Consider the following 16,970-nt stretch of genomic DNA (forward strand, 5'->3'; position numbering starts at 1 on the left):
GATCACATTTAAATTCAGCTGCCCACTTTTTAATGGTTAACATGGAAGGAGCAAAGTCCCTGTACACTTTTGTCAACTTTGGATGAGTCTCCTTAGGAGTTAATCCATCCAAAACGGAAGAATTTTATGACCACACAATATTCAAGTTTATCCATTTTAATTAAAAACACGCAAGATGTCTACTGCGAAAATTCCTGTAAACAAACTACTTGAGAGAACGAGTTGAAACTGGTCATATGAACCCAGGCGGGAAACATAAATTTTTGCTGATTGGAGTGCCATCTGTGGGTCAGGCCGAGAACTTTTCCCCTTATCCTCGTGTATATATATATGAAATAAACAGCAGCAAGGAAAAGACAGGAGCAGTGTTGATGCGTACGTAGATCCATATTGAAGAGGAAGCATTTTGATTGCATTCTAAGCTAATAGGTTGACTTCATAATATCTAAGAAACTTAGCAGTCGAGGCAGTTTTAATTCCATTTTTATTTGCAACTGACTTCTGTAGTCCCAGTTCGCTTGGCACTCTAGCGGTGTCTTTTTACAGAACATTTACATTTTTGATATTATTGCAATAGCAAGCAAGATAGCAAAGTTACATCCTAGCAGGGTAGAGAGCAAAGCTGAAATGTGTAGTTATGCAAGATGGAAGCACGCAAAGAGAAAAGTTGAGTTTAAAAGTTTCAGTTTCCAGCTATTACGCCATCAGCGCTGCTGAAGCCATGTAAAATAGAATGATCTAGTAATGATGCAATCCCAAGAAGTTATTATAATTTTTGAACAGAAAGGGAGAATTAAAGTTTTACTGTTTGTTTAAATTATAATTTTGATTCACATATTTTTTACGATGGCTTTGCTGTAAGTGAACAGGCAACCTCTAATTAACTTTCAACAATATCCGGATCATCCCCCTAAACCAGTACTTTCGATAACTTTCTGGCATGTTATGTAACTCCTGCTATAAATGTAGAGTTTGTGCCATTTTTCATTAGACCGCTTTCTCCTTTTACTGCTGCCGCTCTTCCCATCTATCTTTCCTTGCTATTATTTCACACACACATATATATATAGTAATAAATTTAGGAAGCTGGCTGCAAAATTGGTTAGTTTGAAAAGAGAAATGGGCAACAAAAGTGATTCATTGCAAAAGTTTGAGAATAATATTCCTCTTGGGGAGAAGTCTATGGCAAAATTTTAACATTTGATTGGGAATTCTAAAAGATATGCTTTGTGCTGTTTAAAAAAAATTGGGATATTTTTCTGTTGAACATTTTGCAGCATAAGTGTGAAAAAGGTGATTTTTAATATGAAAGCTAAAAAGGCAAAAGTGTTGTAGCAATGGGAGTGAGTCCAAGAGCAGGTAGATAAACTGTGAACTGAATGAGAGCATAAAAAAACCTTAACAAACCCCCTGGTATGATGTTACTTAAAAAAATTATTGATTAATTTTTATGTCATAGAATTCATAATGTGCTGCTGTTTTCAAAGTCACTGTTGCCTTTTATGTAATAGCTTTATGAAAAATTAACTGCCAACTTTTTTAGGGATTGATGCAGAATATTTGAAAGCATAGTTTTAATTGGGAAATCTGAATTTTGACAGTATTCTGCAGTTAACATATATTTCTTTTCTTTAATTCAAACATTTTTTAATAGGTATAGAGCAAGATGCTAATTCCATATATTGCAAATATATTGCTCTTGATGCATCTTTTCCAGTCGGTGTGAGTGAAGAACTTAGAACAGCAATAAAAAGTAAGATTTCTATTATAATTTTCTGCATGTAAATATTTTTCTGGCTAATATTTTTATTTTCTTTTTGATGCTAACTATTATAGATACATCTTTAAAATAATTTATCTAACAGAGTTGTACTTATGCCATAACTGCTATTATTGTTTTCTTAGATGAAATTGTATGCTTCCATCTCTAGTGTGAATTAGTGTCATTTCTTATACTTTTTACTAAATCATTTTGCCAGCAGTTTATACTAAAGAAGAGGTAACAATACAGATGCTGTAAAACAGAAATTTGTTGCCAGAAATTTTTTGTTTTTGAGGCTTTTACTAAAATAGGCAATGGTGTGCAATTGATCATCATTTTCTTACAAAAGAACAGCTCCAGTTCCTTCATTGCTACTGTATGTATTGAGGATTATCTATTGTGGAAATGGAAGTCAAAGTGTCTTTCAGAGCTTTAAACATTTCTTCACACTCATCAATGTATGAAAACTTCTACATTGCTTGTCAGGCAGTGTAAAGGTCTTGCAGTTTTAGGAAAACCTTTGACAAATCTTCGATAATAAGTGCAGAGGCTGAGAAATCTTTTAAACTGAAGCACATCTTTAGGGTGACACTGGTCATGAACTGCTTTGATTTTCTCCTCTGTAAGTACACCTTTAACAGAGATAATATGACCGAGGTAGCTAACTTCTGGTTGAAATAATTTATATTTTGAAGGACTGAGTTTTAAATTGGCTTCACTGAGCTTCTGTAGCTGTTTTTTGATATTACATTTGTTTCTCAAAAGTTTGACTGTTGTCAAGTACTGAAAAAAAAAAAAAAAAAACTTCAAAGTTGCTGTTTTAGATGTCATCAATGGAAAGCAGAGATCTTTGATTGTAATGTCATTTAGATATCTAAAATCATCATAAAATTACGTGGAAACCCATCTAAAATGATAGATGATGCCTAAGGACTAGCTGAAGGCTCAATATTTTAAATTCTTCTATTAAACAACTTGCAGCTTTAATTTGATTAGCATTAAACTCTGTAGTTGCAAGTAAATCTTTTAATTCAGATGGACTGTGCTTCTGATCAACAGAATTTTGCACTATACTTGTCACATGGAAACTTGAAGCTATGTTTTCTCCTTTCGTAAAATAATGTGGCTTATGTTTTTTGTTGGGAATTCTGACAGGGTCATTTTCTATTATTATGTCTACTAGGGCAGCTGCAATTTAAAGTTCCTTCGAATGTATACTTTCTTGAGGGATATCAGTAATTCTTACTCGCAGCTTTTCAGCAGTTTTCACTGTTTTGCCGATGAAGCATTCCATTTTAGAAAGAATTGTAATATTCTTGTGAGCAGTTATTCCAATAGCAGCTCACTTCATTTCCACCTACTCTAAACATATGAGGTCTGTCCAGAAAATAATGTCATACATTTTATCGCAAAGCCTTTAACTTTGCAGTGCACGTTTTCTACCCTGACTGATGGTGGTGTAAATCAATTATCAAGCGAGCATTTGTTTCAGTGGTCTCTGAGCTCACAGAGGTGTAGGGTGGGTGATTTCGTAAACCTCTGTTTCATGTCTTGTATGAGAGTTTACTGAAACAAACATATACGATAAAGTTTTGTGTGAAACTCGGCAAATCTAAGTGGAAACTTTTCCAGTCGTTAAACATGTCTTTGGGCAGGAGTGAGCATCATAAAGCCTACACATGGTATAGCTTTTGGAAAGCTGTGAAGAGGTCAGTGATGAAGGCTGTGCTGGGCACATGCCAACTTCCTCAAACGAAGAGAATGTGATTTCTATGAAAGAACTTTTGCAGACTGTCAAATGAGTGTTTATTTAGTGGTTGATATGTTAAATATTCCAAAAGCTATTGTCTGAAATCGTGACCTAGGATATGCATATGAGAAAAATATCGTCCCAAGAATTTTGACCAACAGCCAAAGTATTTCCTGAGTGGAAATTTGTCAAAATGTTTTGGAAGTGTGTGAAAATGATTCTCACTTTTTGTACAATATCATGGGTGATGGAGCATGGATATTTCAGTACAACTCCAAAACGAAGAGCTTAAGTGCTGAGTGGCAAATTTGAGCATCCCCTCACCTCAGAATTTAAATTTAAAACCAAATGAGAAATATCTTTAAAAAATCTAAACCCAACTCATTGTTGAAGTTGGATTACTTCGCTAAAGGCAGTAAAATTACGCTATGGTGATACATATGGTCTTTATCAGTCCAGCCACTATCAACCGTAGTAACTAGTGCAAAAAATGGTAAAACTAATAAAGACTCAGACTACTTTGATTAATTTTCTGAGATTATTTAAAGCATTAAACTTTATATATATTTTAAGTTTTGCCCAAGGGCTTTGAAATTTCTAACTAAGCCACTGCACACAGGTGGCATGCCATACGTATAAATTGCATAACTTCTGCTAAATGTAATATGTAAGTGTCATCTTGTTAAATAATTGCAGTTTAGGCCTACATCTACTATACTGATTACTTGTTTATCTGGAAATAAATAATTAAGTGGTATTAATTTTTCTTTTTATACTATATTTTTAAAGCAACATATTGATTTAATTAGGTAGCTTGCTTTTCATTGTAATCAGAAACAAGTGAAATGCAATCAGAACCATGCTGTCATCAAATATTCACCTGCACTTTTATTTTCTTAATATTTATCCTAAAATATAAGTGGGGAATTGTACATTTTTGAGTAACTAAAGTGCCTATTTAAAAGTTAATATTTCTTATTAAAAACAATTAATCAACATACATATTTAACTTCTTGCAAGACTAAGTTTATAACAGTTTTCTGACCTTAAGTAGGAATCTAATGGCATGGCACATTGCCATTTTCTAAGTTAAATTTGCTTTTTTTAAAAAAGTAACATCACTGATTTAAACAAAAAAATTCCCATATAGGCAGTCAGATGTTCTTCAAAATTAGAGTTGTTTCAAAATTAGAGTACACATAGAAAATCCCGTCGACCATTTTTGGGGGGGGGGTGTGGGAAGAGCTGATTTTTCACTAATGATGGAAAAGCTTTCCTTAAAAAGCACTTGGTTTAGTGTGTTCTTTAAAGAAAAGTTTTATCAGCTCTATTTTTCAAATTCAGTTCTTTATTTATTTATTTATTTGACTCAGATTTGGGACATGCCAACTACAAAAGAGAACGCAGTTGAATATAGATATATATTTTTTAATATGGAATCCTACCAGCATCCACAAAGTTTAATGGGCAAGATATCATGCTTGAAAACAGACAAGCAGTGTTGCAATGTTAAGACTTGTGAAAAGTTAATATCAGTTCAGAAAAGCACATGGTTCCAGGTTCTATTTAATTTTTTACTGTTATCATCTGCAGCTGGTGCAAAAATGGATGACTGTGGAAATTGAATGGGAAAATGAACAATTAATTAGATTTAAGTAAAAGACAGTTATAAATTGGAGCTGTGACAACTACTTGAGCGGTGCAGGTTTTTTTTTAATCTGTCATGAAGACCGGTATTTAAACAACTTTTATTTGTTGAATTTGTATTTATTTATTTTAGCCTCTATTTTCAAAAACTTTACTTTATTAAGATGACATTTATATTATTAAAGGAAATGAGAAAGTAAAATATCTTAAATTATTAGCTAACATACCAAATAACAAAAAATCTCATAACTGTATAAAGTTGGTCATAGCACTCAGAGGGTTAAATGATGTTTGTGCAGACAACTTTTTATCAAGGCTAAAGAAAAATACCAGAGGGTCTAACTAGTTGAAAAACCATTTGACCTAGTGTAAAAACCAAGTAAGTAGAATACTGAGCAATTCATAGTTTGGTAGAACAGGGAGAACATCGAGTGTTTTACTATAAGAGTTTCTGAAAGAAGATGACTACCCTTTTGCAAGCAGCAAAAGAAAATATATATATATATATATATATATATATATATTAAAAAAAAAAAAAAGGATTTATGGTTTATTTGAACTCATGATAGTATTATAAAACTGTCAAATTAACAGTTGTCAGATTTGAACAGTCAAAGTTGTAAATTACTGATGTAACTTGTTGATCTGAATATATAAGAGTGTGTTTCCAAACCAGTGAATAACTGTGGGTCTCTGCTTAAGGGCATAACAAGAAACAGTCGAAACTGCACACTAGTACTTAGATTTTTATTTGAATGAATTTATGTGTTGTTGGCTTTGCAAAGAAAAGCATTCAAAGCATTAATAATTTTTGGCCACCACAATGACTGATATGTGCTTGGTGGGATTTTCGCCAATATATCTTGGTTGATGGAATTTTTCATAAGTACTAGGATTAATTTCCTGATATCAAAGTATTTGCTGAGATAATTTAAGCTAATAACTCATCCACTCAAATAATATTTTATTCGTGAAGACTTATTATTTATATTTAGTATTATCCGTTGAATTAAAAAGGTTTAATATAATATTTTATTATATGTTTTATTGTAGTCTCTTGCTTTAACTGTGTGTCAGAATTTGTATGCTTGTTTAATTTATAATGCTTAACTGCAAATTAGAAATTATATTTTTTAAGATGTTGAGGTATATAGTTTGTGTGCTGAGTTATTTGAGTAAAGTACAGAATTATGTTTTGTATAACAGATGATATATTCAATTCCTCTGGTGATATTGATCCACAGTGTTTTGTTCCTGCTCAAGATTTTGTTTTTAAGCGAATGGAGAAAGAGTATGTATTAATATTTATCCCCTTTTTGAAAAGATTCTTGTGTTTGATTTAGTAATTAGATGCATTAGCATAAATTTCATATCAAATTTAAATGTAGTATGCTAAAATGTAAAAAATTTCCTCTTTCTCTTTCTTTAAAGCTTCCTCATGCAAATAATCCCAATTGACTTAATTTGCATCTTACTTCCTTTGTTAGAGGAAATTATAGATGTAATTTTTCCTGTAAAACAAATGTAAAACATCTGTAGCATGAGCAGAAATATGTTGCACTGCATAAATCTCAGTCTGTGAAATCTACAAATAATGTGAACTTTTTTGGATGTGGATGCAGGGGCATGCTGACTGAAGCTAACAACACATCTCAGAAATATGACTTCACAAGAAAAATTCACTGAAAATTTGTGTCTATCGAGATTTTCATTGAATAAGTTGCTCACTTTCTGAGTTTGGTAAATTGCACTTATTATGCCATGGAAAACTCATGATAACTGTTGAAGAATAAAACATACATTTTATATAAAAAAAGACATGAAAATATGTAATTAAAAGATTTTAATTCTCAGCAAATTCAAGATTTCTACATGCATAGATATGCAATTTTGAAATGTTTTCTTCTGAATAGGCAGGAAGCATATGCATTTTTTGGCAGTTTCTCAAGTTATTACTTTGAGTCATTATGTTTTCAAAGTAATCCAGTAGTAATTGCTTTCAGCAGTAATCATTTTTAAACACATAATCTAAAACAGATTTTGGCCTCCTTATGTCATCACAAAAGTGTGCAAGATATCAGTTCTTATTTTTCAATCATTAATCTTCTAATTGTTAGTTTCACTGTTTTTCACAGTATCACGATCAACAACATCTTCTCTGTCCAGCAGTAAATCATGTTCAATTCCATCCATTGTGTATGATATGCCCTTACTTTAAAACTTCATCAAATACTGTCCTGAGATACATTTCCTTATGTTGAGAGCTTTCATGGATTTATAACAGCCTATAAATCATCCACTTTCCCCCTACTACATCCTTTCAATTTTTCCATCATAAAAGTGCTTGTTCTGATACTGCGTGGATAAATTTTTTTATCCTGTTGTATTTCTTGCTGAAAATCAAAGCACTTTTTACATGACTACATATTATTGGGTTTTAATAACAGTTGCCCGCCCCTGCACTGTCTCCACAAACAGTTCACATTAGCTTGTTTAATTATATTTAGTCAAACGATTTTTGGCATTTGAAAGATAGAGACTTGATTTAGAACATTGTGTTGTGAAATTTGTAAAAACAAAAAACATTAAATACAAGGTGTCTGAAATGGAACTATTATGCTACCAGATTAGAACCATCATTTACTTCCAGTTCTGTAGCAGAAAGTCAGCTATAGAATGTCACCAAATGTACTGACTATTTGTTATGTGCAAATAGTGAGTACATTTAGCTTTAAGGTACTAATATTGTATCATGTGACACTATGAAGGTTTGGTACTGAAAGTTCAAAAGCAAGGATTGTGACATTTAAGAAGCAAAGCGCTTTGATCGGCCTACTGATGTTGATGAGGCCCGCCTGTGAGAACTTGTATACTCGAACTGTATGATCAGTATACTCGAGAGTAGTATATGCTCAGTGTACTTGAGTGCTACTCGAGAACTTGCTAAGCAAATTGAACGTTAGTGCCATGTACATTAGTTGTGCTATACATCGCAAAAACTTGACGTACTAGTTCAATTACTGGGTGCTGCATGAGCTGACTCAAGAATATAAGGACAGATGTGTTCGGGTCTGCGCTAATCTGTTCGAATATCAATGCAAGGGCAAAATTCTGGGCTGGAACTTCACTTGTAATGAAAAGTGAATTTACTTCAACAACACAGGCCAAAAAGGGAGTTGGTTTGTACCCGGTTAACCCGCCAGCAGCATCACAAAATGCAATTTGACAAATAAAAAGATCATGCTTTGTATCTGTTGGGATTACTTAGGTATTATCCTTGAAGAGTATCCAGAATAAAACCCTTGACAGCAAGATGCCGATCCATGTTGGCGTTACTATCAAGGAATAATGTCGAACTGAGTTCTGACACAAAAAGGTAATGTTCCATCAAGATAATGCAAGTCTGCATGTGTCTGCATTCATTGGCTGCACTCTGTATGAACTCGGGATCTTTTGCTACACCCACCATGTAGTTCCAACATCATTCCATTGTGCGCAGGATGTCCGAAATGAGGATGGATTTTGGACTTGTGACTACCAAGTTTCTGTGCCTAAGGTTTTGAAAAACTACCAAAACATTGGCAGAAAATCATGTAACAATTTGTGAAACGCAAGACTGCTCTGAAAATTGATTTTTCAATCTGATATATCATGCCTTTTGCATATCTGATTGGAAATCAAAAAATTCATTTCAGGTGCTTTTTTTTTTTTTTTTTTTTTTTTGAAAACCAGGGCCAAAGAGTTTAAACAGCAAACGTTATAGTTAATATGCAGTTTTATAGAACCTCTTTTTTCAAGGTATTCAAACAAGGGGATGTGCATAATTGCTTTTTATGAAAAAATTAAATCTATTGCAACAGCTATTCTGTCAGTTTATGAAGTCAGTATGATTTTTTCTTTCTAGATTCTTTATAAAGTTTTAAATTGATGAAATGCTTTCCAGTATTAATAATTTTGAAATGTGAGCAAAATACTTATTAGCTCATACGAATTTGAATAATCATATTCTTCAAAATTAAACCTATCTGGATTGTTTTGAAGATTTCAGAGGCTCAAACTTATGTTTCTAGAACTAATGTTATTTTCCTAGTGAGTGAATGTTAAAAATCACCAAACACAGGTAGTTTGACTTGATTCAAATCCTACCAGTTGGACTAGTTGCATGAATTTTTCATAGTTTTCTCCATTGTAATAAAATTAAAAGTCAACTCCTTTCCAAAGTTTTCCATGAAGACATTTCTTTCCTAAGGCAGATTGCCTTTACATGCTTTGTTGCATTAAAAAAAAAATCTGATGTGTGCACCAAATGACTTCTTTGTATGGAATAATAAATTATACCCATTTTTTATTCCATTTCATTTAAACTTATTGGATTGAATTAAATCTACTTCGTCGATAGCGCACAAACCACAATAGAATAAATGCACTCTTTAAAATTCACTATATTTGTTTACCATAGCGACACTCTGGCCCTAGGTTCACTTAACAGCGTTACATTTCATTCATTTCTAACTCGGAATGCACAAAATTTATGTCATCTTAAGAATTATCTAATTGTTGCCACATGTTCTATTCAAATGCTATAATAAATCTAAAACGATGTATAAAAGAAATTAAGCAAAGAACAACAACAACAAAAAAAAAAAAGGGAGAGTTTTTCACAGACGCTTCAGTATTTCTCATTCAATTAATTCAGTTCTCTCTTCGCGACAAAACAAAAATACACTAAAACTCAAGATGTCTGTATTGAAAATTGTGAAGTAAATCTTAAACATTTATTTCCTCGAATAAATTCCAGAATGAATTAAGCATGATTTAATTCGCAGTAATAAAAGAAGGTGTTATCTTTGTTGTTGTGAAGCTTAGTCTCTCTAGATTGACAACCAATCTATTATGTTGTTTCAAATGTAAACAAATATGTCCACCATGTTATTTAAAAATTAGGCTTAACCGTACTTAAACAGCTTTTAAATTGTTGATAATTTTACAACTATTGCTTGCAGATTTACTAAAGGCATAAAAACCTTAACTGGAAGATAAAAACAACATAATTCAATCATTTTTAAATCAAAAAATGTACAATTTACAAACATATAAGAGTAAAGAAACTGATATCAATGAGCCGGGTAACAAAGTGGATATATATATATATATATATATAAATATATTTATATACGTTTGGTGCGGCCGACTGGAACCAAAATACGAGGGGCTCATCTACATGTTATAGCAGTCCTATATACAAAATTTCAACATTCTTAGGCTACTCGTTTTTGAGCTATGCGAGATACATACATATGTTCCTACGTACGTACACACAGACACCACAAAAAAGTCTCTTTAAAATTCATTTTAAATTAGTTTAGGGTTTAGTTGGTTTTAAATTTGTTCATTTTAAAATTTAGGGGGAAAAGAATCCTTTATCCTGTTCTAACATACAGATGTCACTTAAAAACATCGTTAAATTGCATTCGATAGCGGTCAAAATGGATATTTTCATTGAAATATGCTGCCTGAAACTTTTTGCGATTACAATACTTCCTTTTTACTTCGTACTAGGAAGTAAAAAACTCCACCTAATGTTTTATATACCGATTTTATATTGTATTTTTTAATTAATCAGTGTAGTTATTTTTAAATATTTTTCTTTGTAGAATTTTATTTTAATTGTATGAATTGCATGGTTAAATTATATTTTTCCAAATAATTATTTTTAAACTTTAATTTATTTGTTCTGTTTACTTTAATTATATTTATTAATGTAAATGTTTTGAGAATTTTATTTTATTTATTTAAACAGCATTTCTTTCAAATGTTACCCAGTATATGCCATGATGCATTTGAAAATTGATATATTAAAAGAGGAAATACAAGAGTCAAATAACCTAAGATAATGCGACAAGATTTAGGAAAAGAAGACAGAAGTATAAATTTTAAAATTTAATTTATCATGAAATAAAAACAATGCCAGATTTTTAAATAAGGAGTAAAGCTCAGATTTCTAAAATATTGCAGATTTGAATATTTTTAATTTGTATATACTTACTATCTGTGCACATGTAACAATGAATTTTTATCATTGCCTTGCTATATTTATCTGGATTCTAGACATAAAAAGGTGTTCCAGTTTTTGACTTGCACTTTCATATAATGCTTTAATTTATATTCAGATTTTGACATTCATTCTAGAATATTAATCCAGGAGTGGCATCAGTATTAAAAAAGTTACGTAATTAGGAATATTTACTGTTGCAAGTGCTTCCATATGAAAAGTTTTGAGGTAGCAATTGAAATTTACTGTTTATTTTAAATATACAATAAAACTCCTATTAAAAACATAATAAAACAGTTTTAATTCACTTATCATTAATCAATATAATTATAGTTCATGAAATACTAAAATTTTATTAATATACTTTTGGTACAGCAAGTTTGATATTTTAAAACCTAATTCATTTTAATTAAACAGTTACTTTTTTTATCAATTATTATTATCAATTAGCAGTTATTTGTTATTTTTATCTAATTACAATTTTATTATCAAACCAGCATTTTCAGTTTTAAAATAAATTGATTTAAATGAAATTAAAGTAAGAAATTGCGGACGATAACATGACAAAGATAAAAATTTACTTTTATGAACATAGAAAAAGGGAGGGAAAAATATATTAAAAATTCAATTCATAAATCTTATAATTTAAAAGATTGCTTTTTAATAAATATATATCATGCATCATTAGTAAAACTAAGAAAAAATTCCACATAAGTAATTATCAGGAAAAATTATTTTGAAATTTAAGGTTAAAAATAACTGTGGCAATTCATTGAAGATTGTAAATAAGTGCTTAAATGACATTTGGCATTATTATCGCTTATAACAAAGATTCCAAATTTCAAAACTTACCAATACGTAAATTCATATACAGCATCAAAACATTATGAGCATCCCCACATTTTTTAATGAACTCGTCTGGGTGACGGGGAGGGCATGTAATTAGGTGGGAATGGTGTTTAATTGCTGCTGGAGAAAGTAAGGAATCATTCTTGTACTTACTTTTGTGAGTGATGGAAAAGGATCTAAGCGAATTAGATAGAGGGCAGATTGTAATGTTCCAAAATCTCAGAACAAGTGTCTCCGAAACTGCATGACTGGTGTGTTGTTCATGATCTACCATCGTTAGTATTTTTTAGTAATTTTTAGTAAAAGTAATAACTGTTGTTGAGATTTCATTAGTAGAATATGTTCTCGCTTGCAACTGACAAGATACACATTTATTGAAATTTTTTGGGCATATTTAAGATTATCCTTTTACTGACATAGTTGGCCAATAAAAAAATTATCTTTTAAATATATTTTGATTCTCCCCCCCTTCCCAGATGACCTTCCCTGTACTTAAATGTAAAATTCTAAATATTACAATCTTCTGTCTGTTAGTTCTACTAATTGTGAAATTCAATCAAAATATTATGATGGTACAAAAATGTTCTCAGTAGAATAATCATTTGAATATTTTTTGATATTTTCCCAATAATTAGCTAAAGATTCATCAAATTCTTGCTGAAAAGGAAACTGTTAGAATGATAGAAGGCCATTCAATTTTTTGCTGTAAATACTAATTATATTAGGTACTAACTTTAAGTGCATAATTGTCATTGTGCTCAAAAAAATTTTCATTTAGTTAGTTCCATGCAGTAAAAATTATCTGTTCATCTAGACATTATCCCTTCTACTTCAGATTCTACATTTTATATAATTTTTTTATATGAAATGTGATTATTCTTATATGAAATTTTTTTATATGAATGCATACCAATAAGTCATTCCTTAAGAAGTCTTTATGACTGTATCTATCAGTACATTTACAGCCTGATTATAATTTTCTTTGATCAGAGAAAAACATTTAGCAACTTAATGTTGTACCATCTGCTAATAAAGTGAACATACAATTTTTGTAAGTGTAAATTCTGGTTAATATTAATGCTGACAGAAGATTAATATTAATGTTGCTCTTGTAGGTTTTTTTACACAATTTATTGATTATCATTTCAGACAACAATACAACTGCTTTTATCATTCCTATACTTCTGTTAAAAGACTATTTATAATAAAGATTTGACTGTTTTATTACAGTTCATTAGCTTAAAAAATATACCTTCAGTTTTCATGCTAAATAGAATTATCTATCAACAAAGTTTATTTCATTAAATATTAATGTATGTATAATGCAATTTAATAGAATACTACAATATTTAAATTGCGACTTTCCTTTTTTTTTTTAAATATAAATTAGCAAATCATATTACTCATGAAAAAATGGATTTCAAATCAAATTTTCACAATATGATGGCATGTTATTTTACTAATACAAAATTGCATCTATATTATTTTCCAGATATTTCCCAAATTTTTTAAGAAGTAATTTTCATTGCAAGCACCAGATAGATGTACTTACTAGTGGAAATGTATTTCTTGCTGATGTCCTTTATAATGATTCTGCACTTTTCTATTTTATGGAGGTAGTCTTTTATTTGAGTAATTTTATTGTATAATACTTGCTATGTTTCAGATTTCCTCCCACACAAAGAAGTATTTTTGTAAGAGTTTAAAAATATGTTATATAAGAGAAATATTAATTATTTTTATAATTGTAATTTGTTGGGAAAGTTTTAGTGTTATGCATTATAAGGATTATAGTTCAGGTATTCAGTGTATTCAGTGCTGTATGACTGACATGCAGGAAATATATGCTGTAGAGAGAGAGAGAGAGGGGGGAAAAATAAATAAAATAAAAGGCACCAGAATATTGACCCTAAAAGGTTTTCTGGTAATCATTTTTTATTTATCTTTTTGTTAAATGATTTTAAACCTTTTTTATTTGTGATTTTTTTTTTTTTAATTTTTTTAAGTGTATATAGCTTCATTATATTCTATACATATTTAGCCATGCAATCTTTAAATCTCAGTATGTAGGGGTCATATATCGGTAACATTCTAGTCATATATGCTACACTGCCTATATATATTAATCTACTGTGAACATATATGCTATACATTGTTAGTATTTAAACATTTAGAATTTATGTATGTGTTAAACAACCCTCCAAGTGGCCTAGGATTCAGCCCTCAAACCCTAAAATTACTAAAACAAACAGAAGTGCCATTTTCTTGATAATAATTCCAAAATGATTTTGTACCAATTTGTACCTTGATTTGTTTTCTTGCTATATAATATGTAATATATATATATAAGTATTCGGTTTTGAGGGCTGTAAAAAAAATTGCAGCGAAAATGTATGCGCGAAAGCGCCAAATCTAGCAAATGTGCCCATTTTACAGCGGGCCAAATCTCGTGTACGCGCTGATTTCAGATTGCATAAGTTTATATAGTTCTATATTTCTTAAGATGCCACTGAAATATTAGTTTAATTTTTAATTCCTTTTTTGATATCCTAGGGATTTAACAATTTGGGAATTGCCTATGATGAAAAGTCTGCGATAGAATTTTGGGTAAAGTGCAGAATCACCCACTGCTTGACGAGTTTTTAAGAATTGCTCATACTCGATATCCATGTACACATCGACTTATTTTCACTTTAAAAAAAATCCCAGAATTGCACAAAAATAGCACTGCGCACACCCTTGACTTTATCTATGTACACATCGACCTATTGTCACGTAAAAAGTAAAAGAAAATTGACAAAATTCCAATTGTTTTTACCCTTGTAAAAAGCGGCAAAGAAATAAGCGGGCGATTCTGCCCTTTATCGAAAATGTTTTCAAAGAAAAGGCATCATTCATTATAGAAAATTATGTTTGAACAACCAACGAGATGACATTATGCTTTAGCGATAACTTGGTAGCGAAATATTATATGAAATTAACCTTTCATCTAAATTAAAACATCAATATTTAGATAGTTATTTACTATTATACTTCCTTTCTTGCATTAGGGTTGCCGCAGTTACTTTTGGCAGCATTGGCATCAACAATAGTGTGGCGATTTTTTACGGTCCTCAAAACCGAATAGTACCAAAAAAAAATACAGATGTAAAATATAAAAAAAATACGATGGCTTTGCTCTTCGTGAACACACAACCTTCAGTTAATTTTCTGCAATTCAGGATCTTCACATTAGATCAGTACCTTCTAGAATTTGCTAGCCTATTACATAACTGCTACTATAAATACTGAATGCACACCATTTTGCGTCAGAAGCTCTCCTTTCCTCGTGTGGTGTACTCCACGCTGCTCTGTCCATCCTTCTTTTCATTGTTAGAATGTTATGATGCAGAAAGTCAAAATTTAATTTACTTAGTAACTCATTATTGAATATGTAATTTTATAGAACTTCGTTGGAAAAGGAAATTGATCTGCTATTTGAATTAAATATGTGCAATTAAAAGTGAAATTCCTCTGTGTGTCTTCTTTGGATATTGCCTTACCACTCTGCTAAAACCATGCCTGAACTCTGATGCCAAACTTCATGACTGCCACTTTAATTGTGTGTGTATATGCCACTTTGTCTGGACACATTTCTAGATGCATATCTGTGTACTTAAAGATATCATTACTAATACTTTTTAATGTGTATATACGAGTATATTGTTTGGCTGCTTGGAAGGTTAAATCATTGCAATACATGTGTATTTCAAAGTTGCTAATGCATGCACTCAGTCAGACTACTCTCATTTATAAATTTCTAGTTGTTTATCTGCTCAAAATTCAGCAAATTACTGAATACTAAGGAACAGATTAGAAATAATATGAAATACAAAAGCAATAAACAAATATTAAATAACAAAAACATTAATCAGGCATGTGATAATACCAAGTTATTCAAAAGAAATATACAGTCAAAAGTCGTTAATTCGGACACCCATAATCCGGACCTCAAAGCTACAAACTTTCTGCGCATGCTTCGCGTTCACGCATGCGCACAGGCGTTTACGAGCGCGTAAGACCCTTACGGCTGCGAATATGTTTGTGCGCATGCGCGTTTAATGTGTAACGGAGTTATACGCTAAGCTAAAGTTATCTAATTCAGTTAATGTTGCAGATTGCGTTGTTCCTTAATCTTCGAATTGGATCCGGCTTATTATTTTTTGCAGACTGTTAGAGCAATTTTATAAAAGTAAGCTTGAACTTTCGATTATGTCAAATAGAATTTCCGATATATATTTATTACAAAGCGAAAGTATGTTTTGAAATCCGAAATCTGTTTATCAATTTCACGCTGCTCTGCGGCAGAGGGGGGGGGGCAGAAACGTCATTCTGTTTAATAGAATTAAAGAGAAAGTATTATCACATGAAACGAAGCAACTTACATTGAAGGAAATGTTTAATAAAGTAAACAAATAAATATTAAGCTTTTTCTTTTTGTAAATTTTGATACCCTTTAGATCATAATTGTTCTTTATTTCATAAATTACGGTTTCATATTTTTAATTTTGTAATTTTTGCATGCCATCTTACCAGATTTAAACTGATGATCGATAATCCGGAATCGCCGAAGTCCCGACGAGTCCGGATTAACGACTTTTGACTGTACAATAGAATAAACAGACACAGTAAAACCTTGGTTCACGAACTTAATGCATTTCTGAAAAGCAGTTCATCTCCTAAATATTCATAAACTGGGGGGGAGGGGAATTTCCGTAGGAATTAGTATAAGGTAAATTAATCTGTTTCTGAATCTCAAATTATTGTTTAGAAAAGAATATGTAAGTTTTGTATTTGTAATGCAAAATCACTGGAATTCTAACACATAGACTATATGACTGCATGCAAACAACTTTATGGATAGAAAGTAA

At 31.0% G+C, this 16,970-nt stretch overlaps 1 protein-coding gene across 2 annotated transcripts in view; it reads left to right on the plus strand.

The window, feature by feature from the left end:
• pkaap (A-kinase anchoring protein pkaap) overlaps positions 1 to 16,970 on the plus strand; it is an 81,543-nt gene that overhangs the window by 21,409 nt on the left and 43,164 nt on the right. For both annotated transcript variants that reach the window (XM_035362929.2, XM_035362930.2), the window contains exons 4-6: positions 1,655 to 1,753; positions 6,366 to 6,450; positions 13,553 to 13,676. In XM_035362929.2, the coding sequence (XP_035218820.1) occupies positions 1,655 to 1,753; positions 6,366 to 6,450; positions 13,553 to 13,676 (308 nt within the window). The remainder of the gene's footprint in view (positions 1 to 1,654; positions 1,754 to 6,365; positions 6,451 to 13,552; positions 13,677 to 16,970) is intronic.

The sequence above is a fragment of the Stegodyphus dumicola genome, chromosome 9 (genome assembly GCF_044657685.1).
Source record: "Stegodyphus dumicola isolate Sdum_Otavi_A_Nest chromosome 9, ASM4465768v1".
In the NCBI taxonomy this organism is placed as follows: domain Eukaryota; kingdom Metazoa; phylum Arthropoda; class Arachnida; order Araneae; family Eresidae; genus Stegodyphus; species Stegodyphus dumicola.